At 37.2% G+C, this 24,421-nt stretch overlaps 1 protein-coding gene across 1 annotated transcript; it reads left to right on the top strand.

Annotated features, from left to right (window-relative positions):
- Positions 1–1,797: 1,797 nt before the first annotated feature.
- Positions 1,798–22,646, top strand: LOC117323843 (3-hydroxyanthranilate 3,4-dioxygenase-like). The gene is made up of 10 exons (XM_033879326.1): positions 1,798–1,930; positions 3,665–3,746; positions 6,940–7,023; positions 8,331–8,437; positions 15,238–15,339; positions 16,268–16,308; positions 17,786–17,931; positions 18,327–18,395; positions 20,426–20,508; positions 20,854–22,646. The coding sequence occupies exons 1-10, from the start codon at positions 1,833–1,835 to the stop codon at positions 20,930–20,932; spliced, it is 891 nt and encodes a 296-aa protein (XP_033735217.1). The 5' UTR covers positions 1,798–1,832; the 3' UTR covers positions 20,933–22,646.
- The last annotated feature ends 1,775 nt before the right edge of the window (positions 22,647–24,421 follow it).

Genomic DNA, 24,421 nt, shown 5'->3' on the forward strand with positions numbered 1-24,421 from the left:
GTACAATTTTAACACAAAACATATTTAAAGTTAAATTTTATTTTCAAATATTATAAGCCAGGCTGTTCTCTATCATATCAATGATTTAGTATCATTACATTATAAAGAAATGATATCTTATAAACATATCAGATATCTTATATGATCAATAATATATGTTATAAATAATAAATGTATAGTCAAGTAATTATCAAAACCAAAGATACATTTGAATAATATATCATTTTGCCCTCTACTTCTCTTCTCGATATCCACAAAACCACTTTTGAATAGCCTGATCATTTAGCTTTTGTTTAACAATATACATGTATTTCAGTTTTTGCCGATCTTAACTTGTATTTTTTCAAAATACCAACATAACCACTTTAAATGAAATATATCCATTTTGTCATATAATTTACTTGATAATTCATCATCTGTAGTTAATTAGTGCCAAAATAAAAATTATATTTACTAATGAGAAACGTCCTGATTCCCCGTATACGATATCATTTGGGATACCTCTTCATGTATTAGTATGTTTTTTTTTATAAACATGAAATGACTGTCTCTAGGCAAGTAATACTTTCAAATCCCCAGAAAAGGGGGTACGTGAATAACCATTAACACAAAACCGGGCCATATTACCGGGCGAGAGACCGCACCGCTGATGAGTCGGCGTCTCGTCACGGTGTCTTTTCACATGTGAACAGAACATTACCTGAATATTAATAAGAAACTAGCTGCAAATTACAATATCTATTTTATTTTAGTATGCAAAAGTTTTCATAAAGTACAGACATAGATATTATAGATATAGATATAGATATAGATCTATAGATATAAGATCTATAGATATAGATCTATAGATATAGATACAAATATAGAATATAGAATATAGAATAGAATATAGAATGTAGATATAGATATAGAAGGTAGCAAGATATGTATTTGATACCAACAAAGTCAGAGTGCAATAGCATATTTATTGTTCAATCAACGGACATGTATACATATATGCTTCATCGAACAGCATATCCATGAGAAAACACATCAAATTTAAGCAATAGTAATAATTCAATCGTTAATAAGGTAAATGAAAAAAAAATGTCTGGAAGATAAATGTGCGTGAATCGACAAACTACGCTAGATAATTGTCTTGCCGGTTTTATTGTATGACTGTTTGTAAGAGTTATCTCCCTCGCCGTCAAAACCCTACTCGCCGATAAGTCAACAAAAGAAAGTATCAATAGCTGTATTTGATATGTTAACATATACATATCAATTTCTAATGATGTTTTCATATAATGTGTTGATGTTGTGAGATGTTTTAAGGTGTTCTTGGGTAGTTTTTGGGTGTTTTGGGGTGTTTTTTGGGTGTTTTTGGTGTTTTTGGGTAAATCGTTCTGCCGGGTCCGGGTCTTCGGACCTGGCGATTTTATATTGTTTTGTATTGTATTCTATTGTTTTTATTTAAAAACGGACGAACCGGTTTGTCCGCATAAGCGAACAGACCCCTATTTTGTTGCGCCATTCACAATATTCATATTATGACGTCATAATCGGTTGTAATATGACTTGCACAGCTAATGAAAAACGTCCCACAATATGACAATGCAAAAATAGTGCATAGGTCTCTGCTGTAGATAAAGGACGATAGCTTGTGTAATACTTATATTCTGTGTAAAATTTGCCTAGCTATGTGTCGTCAGTAAACCAAATTGTATTCGTGAGACTACACTACCATTTACAGTGATTCATATATAAATGCACTTAGTCTTATGCACAACAGAAATATTTTAGTAAAATACCCCATAAGTACCCCACAAAATAAACCCAGAACCTCGGCCATCATGTCTTCCCCTGTCACCGACCCTGTCCAAAACAGCACCGGCAAATGGATCGAAGAGAACAAACAGTTTTTCCTTCCACCTGTCTGCAACAAGATGATGTAGGTCAATTACATGCTCCGTCTATTTTTATAACTTTGACCGATCGCGATTGTACCTGAACTTTGAGTGGAGAGATCACACGACTCCCTTGCCTCAGTGAACTTCGCTCGTTGACCGCATTTTATTACTACAAGGCATGCGATGTTGTAATGACATGTTGTTGACTTGGTCAAGCATCAATTTCATGTTCTTTAGGTGATAATGTTACTATGTGTGGGATTCTGGGGTTGTTTATTTTACTTATTAGCTCTATATAGGTCTAGGCTTATAACAAGTTAACCTTGACGAGAAGACTATTTATAGAATCTAGGTCAAACGTGTCACTAACTTCAAATAAACAGGTAAACAATAAAAATGAATCATACTGCCATAATTGAATTCGATATAGCATTAATGGTACCTTTATACAATATATTGGATTTTTAATGTAAATATAAACTTGCATCTAAATGCATTCATTAGAATTATCTACTTTCTATATATATCGGGGAGTATACATTTTTTTTTGTACATACATACATGTACAATATGTATACATATATATATATGTATGTCCATGGTTATATGTTCCCCTGAAAGTACTTTCATGGGCTTTTTGCCATTCATCCGTGGACTGGCATCTGTCCATCCTTGTATGTGGCGTCATGACAGTCCATATTTTACCAGTACATCATTATGGATATAGTATCTACCCAGAGATGGTATAAGAAGAAATATTTACTCACTAAAAAACAGCTAGTTCAGTATCAAAATACAAGGCCAAGTGCTCAATTAATAATCTTCCTGTATTTCCATTAATTCCAAATCCTGAAATAAAAGAATTAAAAATCATGCCATGAATGTCTTCTTTAAATGGGAATATACACAGAAAATAAAATTAGACTCATTTTTACAGTGATATCACTTAAGAACTTTTTTAAGGGATATCACCTATTCGAATAGGTGATATCACTTCAGAATATTTTTTTTAGTGATATCACCTATTCCAATTGGTGATATCACCTATTCGAATGAGTGATATTACCTATTCAAATAAGTTATATCACATATTCGTTTCATTAAGTGATATCACCTAATCGAATGGGTGATATCACTTAATCGAATGGGTGATATCACTGATTGAATAGGTGATATCACCTATTTGAATAGGTGATATCACCAAATGGGAATGAATAGTAAAACTGTGCCCCATACTGTACATGTACATTACTGTGGCAGGCCATTTGGGTTTTACCTTATTTACCAATTTAAATACAGATATCTCCACTTAATGATAATGATATCTGTTTTTGAAATAGAAATATAATCTCGGGGATTATTTTGGGTTATCAAATGGATGGGTCATTTTCAAGAAAAAGAACTATCTGTAAATTTAAAGGATTTTTCTGAATCATGTGGGCCAATGGCCCCATGGCCCCTCTAAAAGGATCCCTGCAATCTGTATTTAATAGAAAAAAGAGATATCTATATTTAAAACACAGATATCTCTATTTTAAACATTAAAACAGATATATAAATAAAGATATACATGTATCTGAATTAAATGGCTCTGTAATAGCCATTAGGGTTTTAACTATTCAATTCAGATATCTGTTTTTTTGTCAATAAATATTGTTATCTCGGCTTGTTTTGGAGGCCATTTGTAAGTATATTAACGGTGACAATACATAGTTTTACTAAAACTTCCACCAATGAACATTAGATTAATTGATTGCTCTTGTTTTTCTGTGAAGGCACAATGAAGGACAAATGAAAATGTTTTATGTGGGCGGACCTAACCAAAGGAAGGACTACCATATAGAGGAGGGTGAGGAGGTAAGTCCTCCATACACAAAACATAGGTATGGTCAAATTACCATATTAAGGAGGTAAGTCCTCCATACACAAAACATAGGTATGGTCAAATTACCATATAGAGGAGGTAAGTCCTCCAGACACACAAACATAGGTATGGTCACACTACCATATTGAGGAGGTAAGTCCTCCATACACAAAACATAGGTATGGTCACACTACCATATAGAGGAGGTAAGTCCTCCATACACAAAACATAGGTATGGTCAAATTACCATATTAAGGAGGTAAGTCCTCCAGACATACAAAACATAGGTATGGTCACACTACCATATTGAGGAGGTAAGTCCTCCAGACACAAAACATAGGTATGGTCACACTACCATATTGAGGAGGTAAGTCCTCCAGATACAAAACATAGGTATGGCCACACTACCATATTGAGGAGGTAAGTCCTCCTCACATACAAAACATAGGTATGGTCACACTACAATATAGAGGAGGTAAGTCCTCCTCATATACAAAACATAGGTATGGTCACACTACCATATTGAGGAGGTAAGTCCTCCAGACACACAAAACATAGGTATGGTCACACTACCATATAGAGGAGGTAAGTCCTCCACACATACAAAACATAGGTATGGTCACACTACCATATTGAGGAGGTAAGTCCTCCAGACACACAAAACATAGGTATGGTCACACTACAATATAGAGGAGGTAAGTCCTTCAGACACAAAACTTAGGTATGGTCACACTACAATATAGAGGAGGTAAGTCCTCCACACATACAAAACATAGGTATGGTCACACTACCATATAGAGGCGGTAAGTCCTCCACACATACAAAACATAGGTATGGTCACACTTCAATATAGAGGAGGTAAGTCCTCCAAACATACAAAACATAGGTATGGTCACACTACCATATTGAGGAGGTAAGTCCTCCAGACACACAAAACATAGGTATGGTCACACTACCATATTGAGGAGGTAAGTCCTCCAGACACACAAAACTTAGGTATGGTCACACTACAATATAGAGGAGGTAAGTCCTCCACACACACTAAACATAGGTATGGTCACACTAACATATAAAGGAGGTAAGTCCTCCAGACATACAAAACATAGGTATGGTCACACTACCATATTGAGGAGGTAAGTCCTCCAGACACACAAAACTTAGGTATGGTCACACTACAATATAGAGGAGGTAAGTCCTCCACACACACAAAACATAGGTATGGTCACACTACCATATTGAGGAGGTAAGTCCTCCAGACATACAAAACATAGGTATGGTCACACTACCATATTGAGGAGGTAAGTCCTCCAGACACACAAAACATAGGCATGGTCAAATTACGATATAGAGGAGGTAAGTCCTCCAGACACAAAACATAGGTATGGTCACACTTCAATATAGAGGAGGTAAGTCCTCCAGACATACAAAACATAGGTATGGTCAAATTACCATATTGAGGAGGTAAGTCCTCCAGACATACAAAACATAGGTATGGTCACACTACCATATTGAGGAGGTAAGTCCTCCAGACACACAAAACATAGGTATGGTCACACTACAATATAGAGGAGGTAAGTCCTCCACACACACAAAACATAGGCATGGTCAAATTACGATATAGAGGAGGTAAGTCCTCCAGACACAAAACATAGGTATGGTCACACTACCATATTGAGGAGGTAAGTCCTCCAGACACACAAAACATAGGCATGGTCAAATTACGATATAGAGGAGGTAAGTCCTCCAGACACAAAACATAGGTATGGTCACACTACAATATAGAGGAGGTAAGTCCTCCAGACACACAAAACATAGGTATGGTCACATTACCATATTGAGGAGGTAAGTCCTCCAGACATACAAAACATAGGTATGGTCACACTACAATATAGAGGAGGTAAGTCCTCCTCACATACAAAACATAGGTATGGTCACACTACCATATTGAGGAGGTAAGTCCTCCTCACATACAAAACATAGGTATGGTCACACTACCATATAGAGGAGGTAAGTCCTCCAGACACACAAAACATAGGTATGGTCACACTACAATATAGAGGAGGTAAGTCCTCCAGACATACAAAACATAGGTATGGTCACACTACCATATTGAGGAGGTAAGTCCTCCACACATACAAAACATCATCTTCGCTAGCCAAGGCTTCTGATTATGTTACACTACACATGTTATTAGTCCCCTGCCGTTTGAAAAAGACTATAGGTTAACCCTCCATCCGTCTGTCCATCTGTCTGTCTGTCTGTCACGCAATAGTTGTCCGGACAACTTCTTCTGAAGTACTACTCCGATTTTAATGAAACTTGGTATACATTATCAGTATAACATGTAGTTGTGCATCCCACATTTTTTTTTCGAAAAACCAATTTTCAAAATGGCCGCCGACTTCTCATTGGTTGAGACTTGTCCGGACAACTCCTCCTAAACTACTACTCGGATTTTAACGAAACTTGGTATACATGATCAGTATAACATGTAGTTGTGAATCCCAATTTTTCTTTTCGAAAAAAACATTTTTCAAAATTGCCACCAGCTTCTCATTGCTTGAGGCGTGTCCGGACAATCCTAAAGTACTACTCGGATTTTAACGAAACTTGGTATACGTGATCAGTATAACACAGAGTTTAAAAAATGGGAAATAAATAGTTGCACCCCTGGTTCAGGCAGGGGACTTTGTATTGCTGTTGCAATACTTTCCATCCTTGTTACCATATAGAGGAGGTAAGTCATCCAGACACACAAAACATAGGTATGGTCACACTTCAGTCACCTAATCATCTCCACATTAAAGCTGGTAAGAGGTTGCATATGACCAAGATAGTTCAGTTAAAATTCCATTGTATTGCAAACTCTATTTTTCCCCGCTGATAAATTATAATCACACTCTCTATTATTGAAGTCTCTGTATATTAGTTTCTAGGACAAGTAATGTGGGTTTCCAAATCTGTTAAAATTCAATTATGAAGTTTTATTGCACCAAAATAAACATGTTAACAGTACTTTTGATATCAGCAGTTACATGGATATTAAAGTTAATTTAGATTTGCCAAATGAGGGATGATATTTATCTTAACAAGAGTACCATTGCCATGATGTCATATATTACTTGGTATGTAGACAGATGTAGGCTGTAAGTTTTATTATAAAGAGAAGATCATGTTCTTTTTCAGCTGTTCTACATGATAAAAGGAGACATGGTACTGAAAGTTGTGGAGAGGAACAAACATAGAGACATTCCTATCAAGGAGGGGGAGGTATGTATTTACTAGGTCAGTGGTGAGCTGTATGTAGGTCAGAGACGGAGATATATATTTACTAGGTCAGTGATGAGCTGTATGTAGGTCAGATAGGGATACATGTATATAACTAGGTCAGTGATGAGCTGTATGTAGGTCAGGGAGGGAGGTGTGTATGTCACTGGGTCAGGGAGGGAGGTGTGTATGTCACTAGGTCAGGGAGGGAGGTGTGTATGTCACTAGGTCAGGGAGGGAGGTGTGTATGTCACTAGGTCAGGGAGGAAGGTGTGTATGTCACTAGGTCAGGGAGGGAGGTGTGTATGTCACTAGGTCAGGGAGGGAGGTGTGTATGTCACTGGGTCAGGGAGGGAGGTGTGTATGTCGCTAGGTCAGGGAGGGAGGTGTGTATGTCACTGGGTCAGGGAGGGAGGTGTGTAAGTCACTGGGTCAGGGAGGGAGGTGTGTATGTCACTGGGTCAGGGAGGGAGGTGTGTATGTCACTAGGTCAGGGAGGGAGGTGTGTATGTCACTAGGTCAGGGAGGGAGGTGTGTATGTCACTAGGTCAGGGAGGGAGGTGTGTATGTCACTAGGTCAGGGAGGGAGGTGTGTATGTCGCTAGGTCAGGGAGGGAGGTGTGTATGTCACTGGGTCAGGGAGGGAGGTGTGTAAGTCACTGGGTCAGGGAGGGAGGTGTGTATGTCACTGGGTCAGGGAGAGAGGTGTGTTTGTCACTAGGTCAGGGAGGGAGGTGTGTATGTCACTGGGTCAGGGAGAGAGGTGTGTATGTCACTAGGTCAGGGAGGGAGGTATGTATGTCACTAGGTCAGGGAGGGAGGTGTGTATGTCACTAGGTCAGGGAGGGAGGTGTGTATGTCACTAGGTCAGGGAGGGAGGTGTGTATGTCACTAGGTAAGGGAGGGAGGTGTGTATGTCTCTGGGTCAGGGAGGGAGGTGTGTATGTTACTAGGTCAGGGAGGGAGGTATGTGTGTCGCTAGGTCAGGGAGGGAGGTGTGTATGTCACTAGGTCAGGGAGGGAGGTGTGTATGTCACTAGGTCAGGGAGGGAAGTGTGTATGTCACTAGGTCAGGGAGGGAGGTGTGTATGTCACTAGGTCAGGGAGGGAGGTGTGTATGTCACTGGGTCAGGGAGGGAGGTGTGTATGTCACTAGGTCAGGGAGGTATGTTTATCACTAGGTCAGGGAGGGTCAATGAAAAGTTCATCAGACGTATTTTAGGTTTGTTTAGCTAATGTTTACATGATTTGAGATTTCTACTAGATAGCACCACTTTGTTTTGTGTTGTAGATTTTGTTTTGTGTTGCAGATTTTTCTATTGCCATGTAGAGTAGCCCACTCTCCCCAGAGAAAACCAGACACCATTGGCATGGTGATAGAAAGGGACCGCGCTCAGACAGAAAAGGATGGACTCAGGTGGGGTCAATTGCTTTTTAGCTCACCTGTCCGAAGGGTAAATGAGGTTATTTATCCCTTAGTGCAGCATCCATCGTCTGTCTTCCGTCTGTCCGCTTAAACTTTTTCCTTTAAACAACTTCTCAAAAACCATTGGGCACAGAGACCTGATATTGGTCCTGGAGCATGCTGGAGTGAAGGGTACCAAGTTTATCAAATAAATGACCTTGACCTACAATCTAGGTCACAGGGTCAAATATGATAAAATCTTTAAAAAACTCCTCTTCAGTAATCAAGAGGCCCATTGACTTGTTATTAAGCCTGTAGCATGCTTGAGTGAAGAACACCAGCTTTGTTTAAATGAATGACCTTGACCTATATTCAAGGTCAAAGGACTCAAATTTGCTAAAGTCTTGACAAAATTTCTTCTTAACCCTTTGGTCACATAACGAGTCTGTATATAGTGGCCCTCAGCGCTTATCTCGACTCTATGCAAATTTCATTCATTCATGTTTTGGACATATTGATAAGTAATTTCTGTAGGTTGTCTGGTATTATAGCTAGCTAAATCGTATTTAGTTTTACATCTGATTTTGGTAAACACAAGGCTATAAAGGTCAAATTGCATACAGAAGTCCAGGTTGATATGGCACGGGTTCGTCTAAAATTATATTGGCACCTATAAGTCTGCTTTTCACGGCAGAATCTAAACTTAATATCAATATTGAAGAGAAAAGTCCCGTAGATTTCTTTAAGCTGTTTTTATCCCACCATCATCAGATGGTGGGCTATTCAAATCGCCTTGCGTCCGTGGCCCGTCCGTCCCTCCGTCTGTCAGTAAACAATTCTTGTTATCGCTATTTCTGAGAAAGTACTGAAGGGATCTTTCTCAAATTTCATACGTAGGTTCCCCTTGGTGCCTAGTTATGCATATTGCATTTTGGGACCGATCGGAAAACAACATGGCCGACAGGCAGCCATCTTGGGATTTTGACCATTGAAGTTCGTTATTTCTGAGAAAGTACTGAAGGGATCTTTCTCAAATTTCATATGTAGGTTCCCCTTGGTGCCTAGTTATGCATATCGCATTTTGAGACCAATCAGAAAACAACATTGCCGACAGGCAGCCATCTTGGATTTTAACAATTGAAGTTTGTTATCGCTATTTCTCCGAAAGTACTGAAAGGATCTTTCTCAAATTTTTATATGTAGGTTCCCCTTGGTGCCTAGTTATGCATATTGCATTTTAAGACCAATCGGAAAACAACATGGCTGACAGGTAGCCATCTTGGATTTTGACAATTGAAGTTTGTTATCACTATTTCTCAGAAAGTACTGAAGGGATCTCTCTCAAATTTCATATGTAGGTTCCCCTTGGTCCCTCGTATTGCATTTTGGGACCAGTCTGTCCTGAAAACAACCTGGCAAACAAACAGCCATTATCGCAAAATCTCAAATTCTCATATAGCTAGGATTCCCTTGTTTGAAAAGTACTGGAGGGATGTTTCTCGATTTGCACAGATTAGTAAAATGAAGGGAAAAAGTAGAGAGAAGATCAATCTGACATAGAACCTATAAAGATCATTCAATGGTGGGCGCCAAGATCCCTCTGGGATCTCTTGTTTTATGATGAATTTATAGATTTAATTGTCACAAATACAAATGTGTATGCCTAACAAAAGATCGATGCCAGTATATAGCAGGTGTAGATTCAAATTTGATTAAATGGTGTACTGTGAGTGCACACGGAATGAAAGTATTTTTTCTCCAACTCTATCAATGGGTATGGTGAAGAAATAAGATATTGATACTTTTCTGGTCCTGTAATGATATGATTTTTACACCAGTTTTGGGGGGAAAATATGTGCAGGGATCGTTGAATATCAGTTATTTTAATGTTATACTGTCCATTGCTTTCACCTGGATGACAATAAATAGATGAGAATGGCCATGTATCAGGATTTAGGTCAGAGGGATCTCTGTAATCATATTCAGGCATATAGAGTGATATGTTTTAAAATTGAATGGTAAGACAGAGATTGCATGGCTAAAAACAACCATCTAAACACTGTAATATGAACACAATACCTTCAATGAATTCTTGACACACCTGTATAGGTGCAAATTAATGTCACCAGTGTACAGTATGTTACACTTTTAGGAACCTTTATTGTCAAGTTTTGTTGTGGTGGACATGTCAAATGGGAAAAATTTAGGTCAGACTTTGAGAATTATTTGAGAATGGTGCCTAATACAGGACCCTACAAACACTTTGCGAAATCCTTGTATAGTTATCTCTGTATACAGTGTTGTAGGTTTATAGGTAACTCTGTATATAGGTAACTCTGTATATAGGTAACTCTGTATATAGGTAACTCTATATATAGGTAACTCTGTATATAGGAATACCAGTCTCCCCTATATACAGTGTTGTAGGTGTATAGGTAACTCTATATATAGGTAACTCTATATATAGGTAACTCTATATATAGGTAACTCTGTTTATAGGTAACTCTATATATAGGTAACTCTGTATATAGGTAACTCTGTATATAGGTAACTCTGTATATAGGAATACCAGTCTCTCCTATATACTGTGTTGTAGGTATATAGGTAACTCTATATATAGGTAACTCTGTATATATATAGGTAACTCTGTATATAGGTAACTCTGTATATAGGTAACTCTATATATAGGTAACTCTGTATATAGGTAACTCTGTATATAGGTAACTCTGTATATAGGTAACTCTATATATAGGTGACTATGTATATAGGTAACTCTGTATATAGGTAACTCTGTATATAGGTGACTCTGTATATAGGAATACCAGTCTCCCCTATATACAGTGTTGTAGGTATATAGGTAACTCTATATATAGGTAACTCTGTATATAGGTAACTCTATATATAGGTAACTCTGTATATAGGTAACTCTATATATAGGTAACTCTGTATATAGGTAACTCTATATATAGGTAACTCTGCATATAGGTAACTCTATATATAGGTAACTCTGCATATAGGTAACTCTGTATATAGTCTAGTCACCCTACGCTAAAAATGGCCAAACCTCAAAGTAATTGCAACAGAAACAAATCACACGTTTTTAAAGACTACTAAAACACAAGAATGACATATCAAAAATCGACAGTGACCAGATGAGGGGAAATTATATTTTTTGGGTCTTGAACTTGAATATCTGATACTCAAAATCAATGAAAATGGCACAATCTACGTAAATGACAAAATACTTAATACAGTGAAAATAAGCGTTTTTGAAGCAAGTAAAACAAAAAAAATGCTATGAAAACGTGATATTTTTATGAAATATCATGTGTGAATGATGATATTTAGGGGCGAGTTGTCCTAAATGACAAGTCATCTGCAAGGCATCCGTGGGAGTTTTGTCCAAATTGAAATGTTAGAATCATGGACACGATAATACATCAGGTAAGCATTTGGTCTTTATGTTTGACTAACCAACACAGTAAATTAAGAATGAAAATTAGACAATTAAATTGTTTTCTTGACAAATTCCTAAGTCTAGACAGTACTATTTGACAATGGACGAGTTGACTTAATGCACTGTGGGTACAATGTACGTAATGCTATGTACAAAATATATGCATACTTGAAACCTAACTTGGAGTCAAACAAGCCGTTGAGTCTATCGTGTTTGTTTTTATAAATCCTGTGAAGTTAAATCAGTTATAATACTGTCATCCGCCTCATCAGTCAGTGGTTGGGACGAGTTGGAACAACTGGTACCCTTACATTCTCCACAAACTGTTGAACACTCCATACCATGTTTCCTGCATGTACATCGTTTAGTGTCACAATTTGTTTTGCATTGGCAACGGATTATCCGTAATAGGCACTCGGGTGCTGCAGCTTTGTTTGTTTTGATTGGCAAAAGTCTGTCCTCCAATAGCATCCATCCCCAGTCTACAGGATCCAGGTTTGCCTCTGATGTCCATGTTTGTACCTGATGATACGTTCTCAAACTATGAAACGATGCAGCGGCAGATGTTGGTGGTATAGTATGAATCTGTAGGAACGTTTTATTGGTCAATACACGGTTAGAAAATTTTCTATATCTTAATTCATCCAGATTTCCATTTGGTGAGCTGTTATACAATGCACATATGAGCTTCTCCCCTGATGCTATCACTTGATCCTTGGAACACTGAGAGAGAAACTGACTTGCTTCCGCCCTCAAGGCGTCACTTTCGAGAAATTTCTTCAGAGTTGTCGCCTTTCCTACGCCGAATAATCTCGAAGTAGTATCACAACCACTGATTGCATGAATGACCGGCAGTATCTGACACATAGCATTTCCAAGAACGGTTTTTGCTTTCTTCACGTCCCATATTTTGTATTTTGCAGTAGCAGAATGGTCAGATTTGAAAATGAGTTGATGATCAGAGACGGCAACATAATGTAACAGCAAAACTAAGAGATCTGTATCTTCTCCGAACAGAATTGAAGGCTTTGAAACTGCAGATGTTATTGCTGTTTGCGCAATTAAGACGTCTGCATCAGCAGTGGCATGTTTTGTTTCTATTCCACATTCCATGATCTTCTCGCTTAGCAGGTTGATGAAGTTCTGCTTATTTTGACTGTTTGCTAAGAATGTATCCTTTTTGGAACGGAATGGAGTGTTTTCGTCAAAACATACTTTTGTCCCGACTATTCCACGTGTACGTCGCAGATGAATAGCATCCTTTGTATCTGGACTGGAAATGTAGCCATCGAAAACAACGACGGAATCTGTGCCCAATCGTCGAATGTAGTCAACGTATCTCTGACAAATGTAACCAAATGTTGCATTACTTGGCCAGTGTACACGATGTAGAAGGGATCCGCCGTCAAGGATGTAACGGAATTCTCCTTCAAGTGTATCAGATGCGCTACAGTCGCCGAGATTCCATATGGCATCGAGGAGCAATGATTTCTGCGCCGCTCTCATGAAACCGGATGGTTCAAATAATGAACTAGGGTGACTACAAAGCTCATAAGAGAAAAGTTCTTTTTGATCGTCGCAGATGTTGTTAGCAGCAGCAATAAAGCGCTGGAAAAGCAGCTGGGGATCAACAGTTATGACGTCTTCGTTGACTCTTATTGATGACTTTTCGCCAAGGGTTACAGCTCGTTGATTCCGCTTGAAAGAGAAGTCACCGACAGATTTGCCGTCCATTGATTTCAATACAGCCATGCCCACTTCTCTTGCCTTGTCTACGTTGACTTTACTGTCAGCTGTGCAAATGCAATTTTCTTTTAAAATGAAATCAGGAGCAGTCGAACGAGTTCTTTTTGGGGTCAAACAGTCTGTCTCATTTACTTGTCTTACGCTTCTCGGATTGACGTAATCACGCCGGCAACCTTGATGAACTCTTTCACCGGGAGATGTTACGATGCCGTCGCCTCTCTGCCTACTCACTAGATTGATACTTTCACTCCCTTTCAGCCGAAGTTGAGAGAATGGTTCTCTATCGTCTAATGGTTTTGAGCAAAAGATGCAGGCATCCATTACTATCTGCAATGAACAAAAAAAAAGGGTGAAATCTTTTTTAACAAATATCGAACTTACAGACTAGAAAATCCCTATTGATGGAAAAAATCAAAAAATCTTGAAATTAATTAATATTTAATGAAACATTGTAAAATAAAATCAAAATACAAATAAAATACATGCATAACTAAATAAAACAGAAATGTTGAAACAAAATTATTCATGTTCATATTATTATTGATACGAAATTACATGTAGAATATTGAAATAACTTACCAGTCTGTCAGGTTATTTCCGGGTATCCGTATAACATAGAAAATGCCATAAATTGAAAATGAAAGATTAAAACAATAAAAATATAAGCAAATACAAACAAAAGTGTTTGAAATGGATAAAAAAAATAAAATATACGCATATAAAGAAAGAAAATAGTGAAATCAGACCGAAGAAATAAATTGCAAATGCATTACGCAATATTACCAATATTTGCAATATTGTCATCTAAGGGCTTCCATACATTTACATTTCAGCGAAGCCTCGGGTTACTAATTCCTCAATTTTTAGATTCTAGAAACGGTTTCCCGATGTAATCTTAATAAAATATAATCTAATAGCTTCATATAAATCATTCTACATTCAGGTTTTGTCAAAACAGGTGAAATAAACCACATTTTTGCTTAGAATCGTCGACTAGGATGCCGTAATGCAACACGGTGGCTTATTTGTTAAATTCATCGGACTAACGACAAAAGGGGCATTCATATTTTACAATTTGCTTTTATAATCATTTCTGATTCACAGAGAATCATTTATGAGTATTGTTTTAACTTACCGTCGTCACAATGACTACGATGACTACTGTCGTCTGCATTTGTTTACATCGTCGGTCTTACGGAGTTGTCGTTCTTTACTGTGTATTATATCTACGGCGGCCCGTAGGCGCCAACAACGTTACATCGTAAAACAACAAATTTCACATAGGATTTTTTCATATTTCCCCCGTGTCGATTTTTGTCGATTTTGTATATGTAGTATATGATGACATAATTCAATGTTTCCAGCATAAATCGTTTCTGTTGCAATTTCTTTGGGGTTAATCATAGGGTGACTAGACTAATATAGGTAACTCTATATATAGGTAACTATGTATATAGGTAACTCTATATATAGGTAACTCTGTATATAGGTAACTCTATATATAGGTAACTCTCTATATAGGTAACTCTATATAGGTAACTCTATATATAGGTAACTCTGTATATAGGAATACCAGTCTCTCATCTATACAGTGTTGTGTGTGTTGCAGGTATTATATAGAGGAAGATGGTAAACCAACTCTCAAGTCTCTGTATGAGGAATGGTTCCACTGTGAAGATCTTGGGTCACAACTTGGACCAATCATCAAAAGGTAAGAATACTATCTACACTGTCACTCTGTTGTCACACTACCCTGTCACTCATTTTGTCTTTGTACTATGTCACTCTATATTGTTACATTATTCTGTCACTCTGTCGTGTCACATTCTGTCACACTATCTTGTCACATTATTCTGTCACTATATCTTGTCACATTATTCTGTTACTATATCTTGTCACATTATTCTGTCATGATCTTGTCACATTATTCTGTCACTATTTCGTCAAATTATTCTCTCACTATTTCGTCACATTCGGTCACTATATCTTGTCACATTATTCTGTCACTCTATCTTGTCACATTATTCTGTCACTATCTTGTCACATTATTCTGTCACACTATCTTGTCACATTATTCTGTCACATTATCTTGTCACATTATTCTGTCACTATCCTGTCACTTAGTTCTGTTACTCTATCTTGTCACATTATTCTGTCACTCTATCTTGTCACATTATTCTGTCACTCTACCTTATCACATTATTCTGTCACGATCTTGTCACATTATTATGTCACTATCTTGTCACATTATTCTGTCACACTATCTTGTCACATTATTCTGTCACTCTATCTTGTCACATTATTATGTCACTATCTTGTCACATCATTATGTCACTATCTTGTCACATTATTCTGTCACGATCTTGTCACATTATTCTGTCACGATCTTGTCACACTATCTTGTCACATTATTATGTTACTCTATCTTGTCACATTATTATGTTACTCTATCTTGTCACATTATTCTGTCACTCTATCGTGTCACATTATTATGTCACTCTATCTTGTCGCAGTACTCTGTCACTTTTTCTTTCCACAGAACTCTGTCCCGCTATCTTGTCACACTATCCTGTCACACTATTTTGTTACTGTATTCTTTCACATTAGCTGGTTACAATACTTTGTCCCTCCTGTTTCAGGTTCTTCGCATCTGAACAGCACAAAACAGGGCAACCAGTTGGTAAGTTTTGTATAAATTATTGTTTTATTGTTTAATAATGATGTGACATTGGCAGGCAGATGACCTTGGATGACTAAATGAATTTGTGATAGAAAGAAATAAACAGCCACTTTAATCAATTACACTGACCTAGGTGCCATATGGAAAAGAACACAGAACGTTGCACCTGAAATCAAACATTTCTTCTCTAAATTATTTCGCAGAACTATAAAGTTCATATGGATATTTACACAGAATAAAAGAACTATCTAGAGGATATCATTGATTTATGAATGTTTTTTTCCCCTTCAGAGTACATATACAACAACTCTTTTCATACATACCTCTTCATGTTGTTTTTCTTAGCCCTTAGTTGCCATTGTTTATGCATTTGTTTTCAGTAACCATTTTCTTCTTTTGAAAAGAACTTGAACATCTGTATACTAATGCAGTGTTAGGATAGAACCAGTAACAAATTTTACTGAAGTGATATAATGACATTAAATCAGCAATAGCCATGATGTAATCACAAAAGATTCTCTTTACTTTCAATATAGAAAGTTTTAAGATTACATTGTTGTAACAAGACAAAAATTGGTACTCCTAAACCAAATAAGGTGTGTACATTTTTTGGGCCTGTGAGCTTCTGCCATGGCGCAGTATCCGTCATCTGCCCATCGTCCATCACCTTTTGCTTCAAATTACTACTAGACAAAACGTCCTTAATGGATTTGAACCAAATTTGGTCAGAAAGATCCTTTGGGAGAACAGATTTTGCATAACTGGTGGGTCTTACCCCCCTGGGGCCTGAAGGGCGGGGCCCGATTGAGGAAATAGAGGTACTAATACTTTAAACTGCTACCTGTCAAAAAGTTCTGAATGGATTGAACCAAATTTGGTCAGAAAGGGGGGGGGGGGGGGGAAAGATTTTGCATAAATAGTCGGACATCTGGCCCGAGGTCCAATACGTTAAATTGAGGTAAATCCCTACTTATCCTGAATGATTGAATAGATTTTGAATGAAATTTGATCAGAAGCAGTATTGGGCAAAAGAGATCTAATGTTGTATAAACGGAGGGTGTGGCTCCCTTGGGCTAGAGAGAGGGGCCTTATGGGGGGGGGGGGGGGGGGGGGGGGGGGGGGGGGGGACCTCCTTCTTCCTTCTTGAAGAATGACAGGATTTTGTCCATGTTTGGTTTAAACCATAGTTGGAAGATACAGCAAAAAAGGCAGAAAGGTAATTATATTGAACATAAAATATTTTTGTGAAGATTACTGAAATAGCCAGGTGAGCGATGCAAGCCCTCTGGGTCTTTTGTTTAAGAATTGTTTATAAATTCACATGCTACCTCTTTGAGATTGGTGTGTTAATTTGATCATTTTTTATCTTCAAATGTGTATGTGTGTGATGTTAACTGAACTCAAAACAATAGAATTCATTTATGGAAGCTTGAAAATTCACTGATCAGTCAAACAAGCTATTTTGTTATGTAAAAAGGGGAGATCGCTCAACCTCCATTTGAGCTGGATTCCAATATACAGCTACAGGATCCTTTCAGTCTGAAGGAATGGATCAATAAGAACCGGACAGAACTAAACAGTAGTGGTGTGGTCAAAATGTTTGGGAATGGTAGCCAGTTTAAGGTATGCATCTTCTAAATACTTACATGTGATAGAATGTCAGTTTAACATGTATTTATAGATCAAATTTTCTGGTAAACTCACAAATAGGTATTAATGTTAAACTGGAAAAGATAGCTCACTTTACTAGCTCAAGCTGTCAGGAATTTTCCTTTTGTCTAGAGGTAGATTATAGAGATTCATTTGTTTGGCTCCAATGTAAAAAAAACAGTGAAAAACATCTTCAGATATGGGGGAGAAAATGATGACGGGCAACTTGCCACTTGGAATCATGACAAATAATTAGCCAGAGACCTTAAGCTAGCTGAAGAACTGGCTGAGTTGAATCATCAGCTTAGTAGAATAAGATTAGAATAGATCGAGTTGAGTTTTACTACAGCTGCATTATATATTGACAGGTCAGTGTTTATGGAAAAGGAGAGCATACAGATCAATGTCCTAATGCTGAAATTTTCATTTGGCAACTGGTGAGTACCCTATATTGTTGTTTGGTACCCACTGGTGAGTACCCTATATTGTTGTTTGATACCAGGTGGTGAGTACCCTATATTGTTGTTTGATACCCACTGGTGAGTACTTTATATATATATATATATATATATTGTTGTTTGGTACCCACTGGTGTGTACCTTATATATATATATATATATACTGTTGTATGGTACCCACTGGTGAGTACCCTATATTGTTGTTTGGTACCCACTGGTGAGTACCCTATATTGTTGTTTGGTACCCACTGGTGAGTACCCTATACTGTTGTATGGTACCCACTGGTGAGTACCCTATATTGTTGTTTGGTAACCTCTGGTGGGTACCCTATATTATTGTATGGTACTCACTGGTGAGTACCTTATATTGTTGTTTGGTACCCACTGGTGAGTACCCTATATTGTTGATGGTATCCACTGGTGAGTACCCTATATTGTTGTTTGGTATCAGGTGGTGAGTACCCTATATTGTTGTTTGGTACCAACTGGGGAGTACCTTATATTGTTGTTTGGTACCAACTGGTGAGTACCTTATATTGTTGTTTGGTATCCACTGGTGAGTACCCTATATTGTTGTTTGGTATCAGGTGGTGAGTACCCTATATTGTTGTTTGGTACCCACTGGTGTGTACCCTATATTGTTGTTTGGTACCCACTGGTGTGTACCCTATATTGTTGTTTGGTACCCACTGCTGAGTATCCTATATTGTTGTTTGGTACCCAATGGTTAGTACCCTATATTGATGTTTGATACCCACTGGTGAGTACCCTATATTGTTGTATGGTACCCACTGGTGAGTACCCTATATTGTTGTTTGATACCCACTGGTGAGTACCCTATATTGTTGTTTGGTTCCCACTGGTGAGTACCCTATATTGTTGTTTGGTACCCACTGCTGAGTACCCTATATGATTGTTTGGTTCCCACTGGTGAGTACCCTATACTGTTGTATGGTAACCACTGGTGAGTACCCTATACTGTTGTATGGTACCCACTGGTGAGTACCCTATATTGTTGTTTGGAACCCACTGGTTAGTACCCTATAGTGTTGTTTGGTACCCACTGGTGAGTACCCTATATTGTTGTTTGATACCCACTGGTGAGTACCCTATATTGTTGTTTGGTACCCACTGGTGAGTACCCTATACTGTTGTTTGATACCCACTGGTGAGTACCCTATAGTGATGTTTGGTACCCACTGGTGAGTACCCTATATTATTGTTTGGTACCCACTGGTGAGTACCCTATATTGTTGTTTGGTACCCACTGGTGAGTACCCTATATTGTTGTTTGGTACCCACTGGTGAGTACCCTATATTGTTGTTTGGTACCCACTGGTGAGTACCCTATCTTGTTGTTTGGTACCCATTGCTGAGTACCTTATATTGTTGTTTGGTACCCACTGGTGAGTACCTTATATTGTTGTTTGGTACCCACTGGTGAGTACCCTTTATTGTTGATGGTATCCACTGGTGAGTACCCTATATTGTTGTTTGGTACCCACTGGTGAGTACCCTTTATTGTTGTTTGGTACCCACTGGTGAGTACCCTTTATTGTTGATGGTATCCACTGGTGAGTACCCTATATTGTTGTTTGGTACCCACTGGTGAGTACCCTTTATTGTTGATGGTATCCACTGGTGAGTACCCTATATTGTTGTTTGGTACCCACTGGTGAGTACCCTTTATTGTTGTTTGATACCCACTGGTGAGTACCCTATATTGTTGTTTGGTACCCACTGGTGAGTACCCTATATTGTTGTTTGGTACCAAATGGTGAGTATCCTATATTGTTGTTTGGTACCAAATGGTGAGTACCCTATATTGTTGTTTGGTACCAACTGGTAAATAACTTCTATTGTTGTTTGGTACCTGCTGAGTATGAAAATCACCAGACAAGTTCAAATGGCTAATAGAGTATAAGTAATATAACACTATTCATTACACTAAACTCAGGAACATAGATTTTCTTATCTTTAGAATGGATATCCGACCCTTTTATTTACAGGAGGGAAGTTCTACTGTAACGGTTAAGGACAAGGAGTTTAATTTGGCCGAGGATGACTCACTCCTTGTTCCTCTTGGACAGAGGTAAGTCAGTACCATTGGGAATTCACTCCGTCTTTTGGAAGGTTACATTATCATTAGATAGTAAATGAAGATTTAAATCATAAACAACACAAATATCACTCGTCACATTCCCGTATCACTCTTATGGTATTATTCAGCTGTTATGCCTTAGTGTATTATTAACTTAGAAGAAAAACTATATGCAAAGTGTTTTATCAAATTGAGACTTTATAGGAATGCATAATATCTCTTCAACAAACAATGAACCTTGTGTGGATAAAATGGCAGAAAGTATAACAGGCAAATTTTCTTATTGACTCGTAGTGTTTATATCTGTCTGGTGGAGTCTCTCATATTTCCTTCCAGTTACACATCTAAGCAGGAACAAGGATCTGTGTCCATGATCTGTTACCAGGACCCCACCCTCAAGGTCAAACCCAAGTAGAAAGGTCAAGGACTCATAGTAACCAGGAACCAACAGAAATCTTCACAAGTATTAAAAATTTACTTTGACCTTCACATTTGAAATTTCAATGTCAAGGTCAAGTGAAAGTAATCAATCAACAGTTGAGAAGTTTGATGTATTACACTGTATACTAGTATACCCTTAACAGCATTATTGTATTATTGTATGGTTGTGGTTAACTCGGTTGTTTTTATAACTCCCCTGCATCAAAGTTCAGGGTATTCAAATTGCTCTGCCTGTCTGTCTGTGTTTTATACAAATCTTGTCAGCAAAACTCTTAAGCTTGTGAACTGATTGTGATGAAATTTTTTCGGAATATAATGGACCATATGTCAATGTGCATGCAACTTATTTTCTTCAAAAGTTTGGTTGTCATGGTAAGTGGTCATTATAAACTGGCTTTCCGATAAAGTGCCATAACTCTTCAGTCATTTGACCAATTTAATGCAGCCTTGGTCAAACAGTGTAACTAAACAAAGCCTATATTTTGACAAACTAGGTGTTTCCAAAACTTTACCATGGCAACACAATCCTGGCCTCTGATTGGTCAAACTTTAGTTATTTGCTGATTTTAACTAAATTTAGGTATGTAGGAGATGCCAGACATCTTGGCACATGTTCATGTTTCGTTGCTATAACAATCATACAGACGGAAATATGGGTCTTCGATTAGTCAAAATTTACATTTGTCGGCAAATCTTTCAAAGAAAACACTTCCTAAATTTATCTGATTCTGATGAAACTTCATAGACAGTGGTTTGGGAGTGGGGGATATTTGTCAAGTCATCCATACCAGTTCTAGTTAGGTATCTCTTACTCATTTTGCTTTAAAGATGCGTTGTTTTATTTGTTTCTGGAGACTACACGTATTCCTTACTGGATGCACCTGTGAATGCACCGGTGGGATGGCAGAATTTTACTTAATACTCATTTGTGTTATACATTCCTTTTATACATTGTAGTTGCATGGTCTTGTATCTTTAGTATTTAAGTGTTTAAAGGTGAATCAACGGGAAGAAACCCACACTTACACATGTTAGAAATTATATACAGATTGAAATGCATTATAATATACTGCTGATTTGAAACAAAAATCACCAAGTGAAATTAAAACTCTGCGAAACCTTCTTCATTGATATTGGAGTCTTTGGCTTATATAGTTGTATTCTTGCATCCATCCCACAGTGACTGTTGAAGACCTATATTATCAAGGGCTCCAATAATGATAACTGTTTAAAGGGATTGTGATAAAATTGAATACATGTTTATCATATAACTTAAAAATTCTATCCCTCCAATGGAAAGTAGACAGCCTGAGCCCAAATAGACAAAAGAAAAATTGGTAATTAATGTCAAGTACTAGTACTTTTGAACTTAGTCACCAAAATATTCAGGTGAGTGAGGTTGTCCTCATGTTATGACATTGTTTTTAAAAAGAGAGATTAAATGATTAAGATATATATATGTGTGTATGGATCGGAATAAACTGTGTACATGTAATTTGTATTGCCCCGATTCAGAAAATTTGATATCTTTTAAACATGTACATATATACAATATATAGATACCAGTTAGCGTTTATAATCTTGTTGAAGGAATCAAATTCCTATTGCATATAGTAATACCTTCTATTTTATTATGTTTTTTAATCAGTTTTGTCGAGAATAATAAACAGATATTTTATAAAAGATAAGTATTGTTATTTTTTGTATTTATTTCCAAGCAAAAATAGCTTAATGGGCCTGTATTACTCACCTGTTAATTCTGCAGATAATTTAGTTCATAGATGTGGAACTCAAATTCACACCCTCAGTAAATGTGGCATGTACGACATATTCTAATTGCAAATATTGTACACAGTAATACGGTCGCTTTCTAGCTTCACACTTGGGGGAATTTCCTTTAGTTCATCAGCTTCACACTAGGGGGATTTCCCTTCAGCTCATCAGCTTCACACTAAGAGGGAGGGGGGGATTTCCTTTAGCACATCAATCTGTAGAGTTCCCTAGTACTCCACTCTATGCTGGATGTCAAGATGGATAAGTGCCTTGATTGACTATGTATCAATGTCAAAAATTCACCACCTTATCAGAGATCAATGGATATTTCAATAATCTTTAATTACCATTCTCATGGATAGTGTGATATTGCTTAAATTATTTTATGATAACTTATGTTGATGACAGTACTAGTGCCTGTAATTAACCAAAACGCATCAAGTGGCCGGGCAATAAAACAACATATCTCTCTGAGCCGTGTGAGCCAGGGAAATATAATATCATATCTTACTGAGCCGTGTGAGCCAGGGAAATATAACATCATATCTCACTGAGCCGTGTGAGCCAGGGAAATATAATATCATATCTCACTGAGCCGTGTGAGCCAGGGAAATGAAACATATCTCCCTGGAGCGGTGCCCTATGGTAGAGACGTGCATGTTACATATAACTAGAAATGTAAGAAAATAATACCACAGAATTTAAATGACTTTGGTATAAAATCAGTACTTCATGACAGGTTTAGTGTGTACAAGTTCCAAAACGCATGTACAATGAATAAATCTCACTTTAAAAACTTCAAAGACGTTTATGCGGCACATTTATTCAAAATTGCTTTTAAACAGTTTAACCTTGAGTCATATCTATAAGTTTAGCTTAATTCCAAAGAACTTATAATTATTAGCAAAACTGTAACTGGTGGATGGGCTGGCATGCTACATATTAATTGTGTTTGTTTACTATGTAATACAGTATTGAGGATGACTTTATTTCAATGTAATAACTACAGTTGAGTGTAGACTAAAGGTTACGCAAAGTGCACTCCCAGTATATGGTAAGTGATATCCCATACCACCATTATAAAAATCAAAGTTCAGTGAAAATGATTAGTATAGGTTAGAAATTTCTAACGGACCCTTATTAGCTAAAGTGAGCCACTTTCTTTAAAAAGTTGAAACCTTTACCTATACTTTATTACCCCTATGTTTGAAACTGCATTTAATCGTTGTTGATATCTGCAGTGAGCTACCATTGATTATGGTTATCTATACATGTCAATATAATTAAAATTAGGCTTGTAATTTTAGCTAATCTACAAATTTTAGAAGAGTGGAAATTACAAGTCTCATTTAATTACAATATTGCAGTGTATCGTAGCAGAAACTACAAGTCTAATTTCAATTAGTGTATTATAGAGAAGTGGAAATTACAATTCTTATTTTAAATACAATATTGCAATGTATCGCAGCAGAAATTACAAGTCTTGTTTTAATCATAATATTGCAGTATATCTTAGCAGAAACTAAAAGTCTAATTTTATTTAGTGTATTGTAGAGGAGCAGAAATTACAAGTCTAGTTTTAATTAGTGTATTGTAGAGGAGTGAAAATTAGATTGTTATACATACTAAAATGTATATACGGTATACCATTGTATCACTATTCTATTGTCTAACATGTACGTATACCCTG

Source organism: Pecten maximus, chromosome 3 (assembly GCF_902652985.1).
Source record: "Pecten maximus chromosome 3, xPecMax1.1, whole genome shotgun sequence".
NCBI classification, from domain to species: domain Eukaryota; kingdom Metazoa; phylum Mollusca; class Bivalvia; order Pectinida; family Pectinidae; genus Pecten; species Pecten maximus.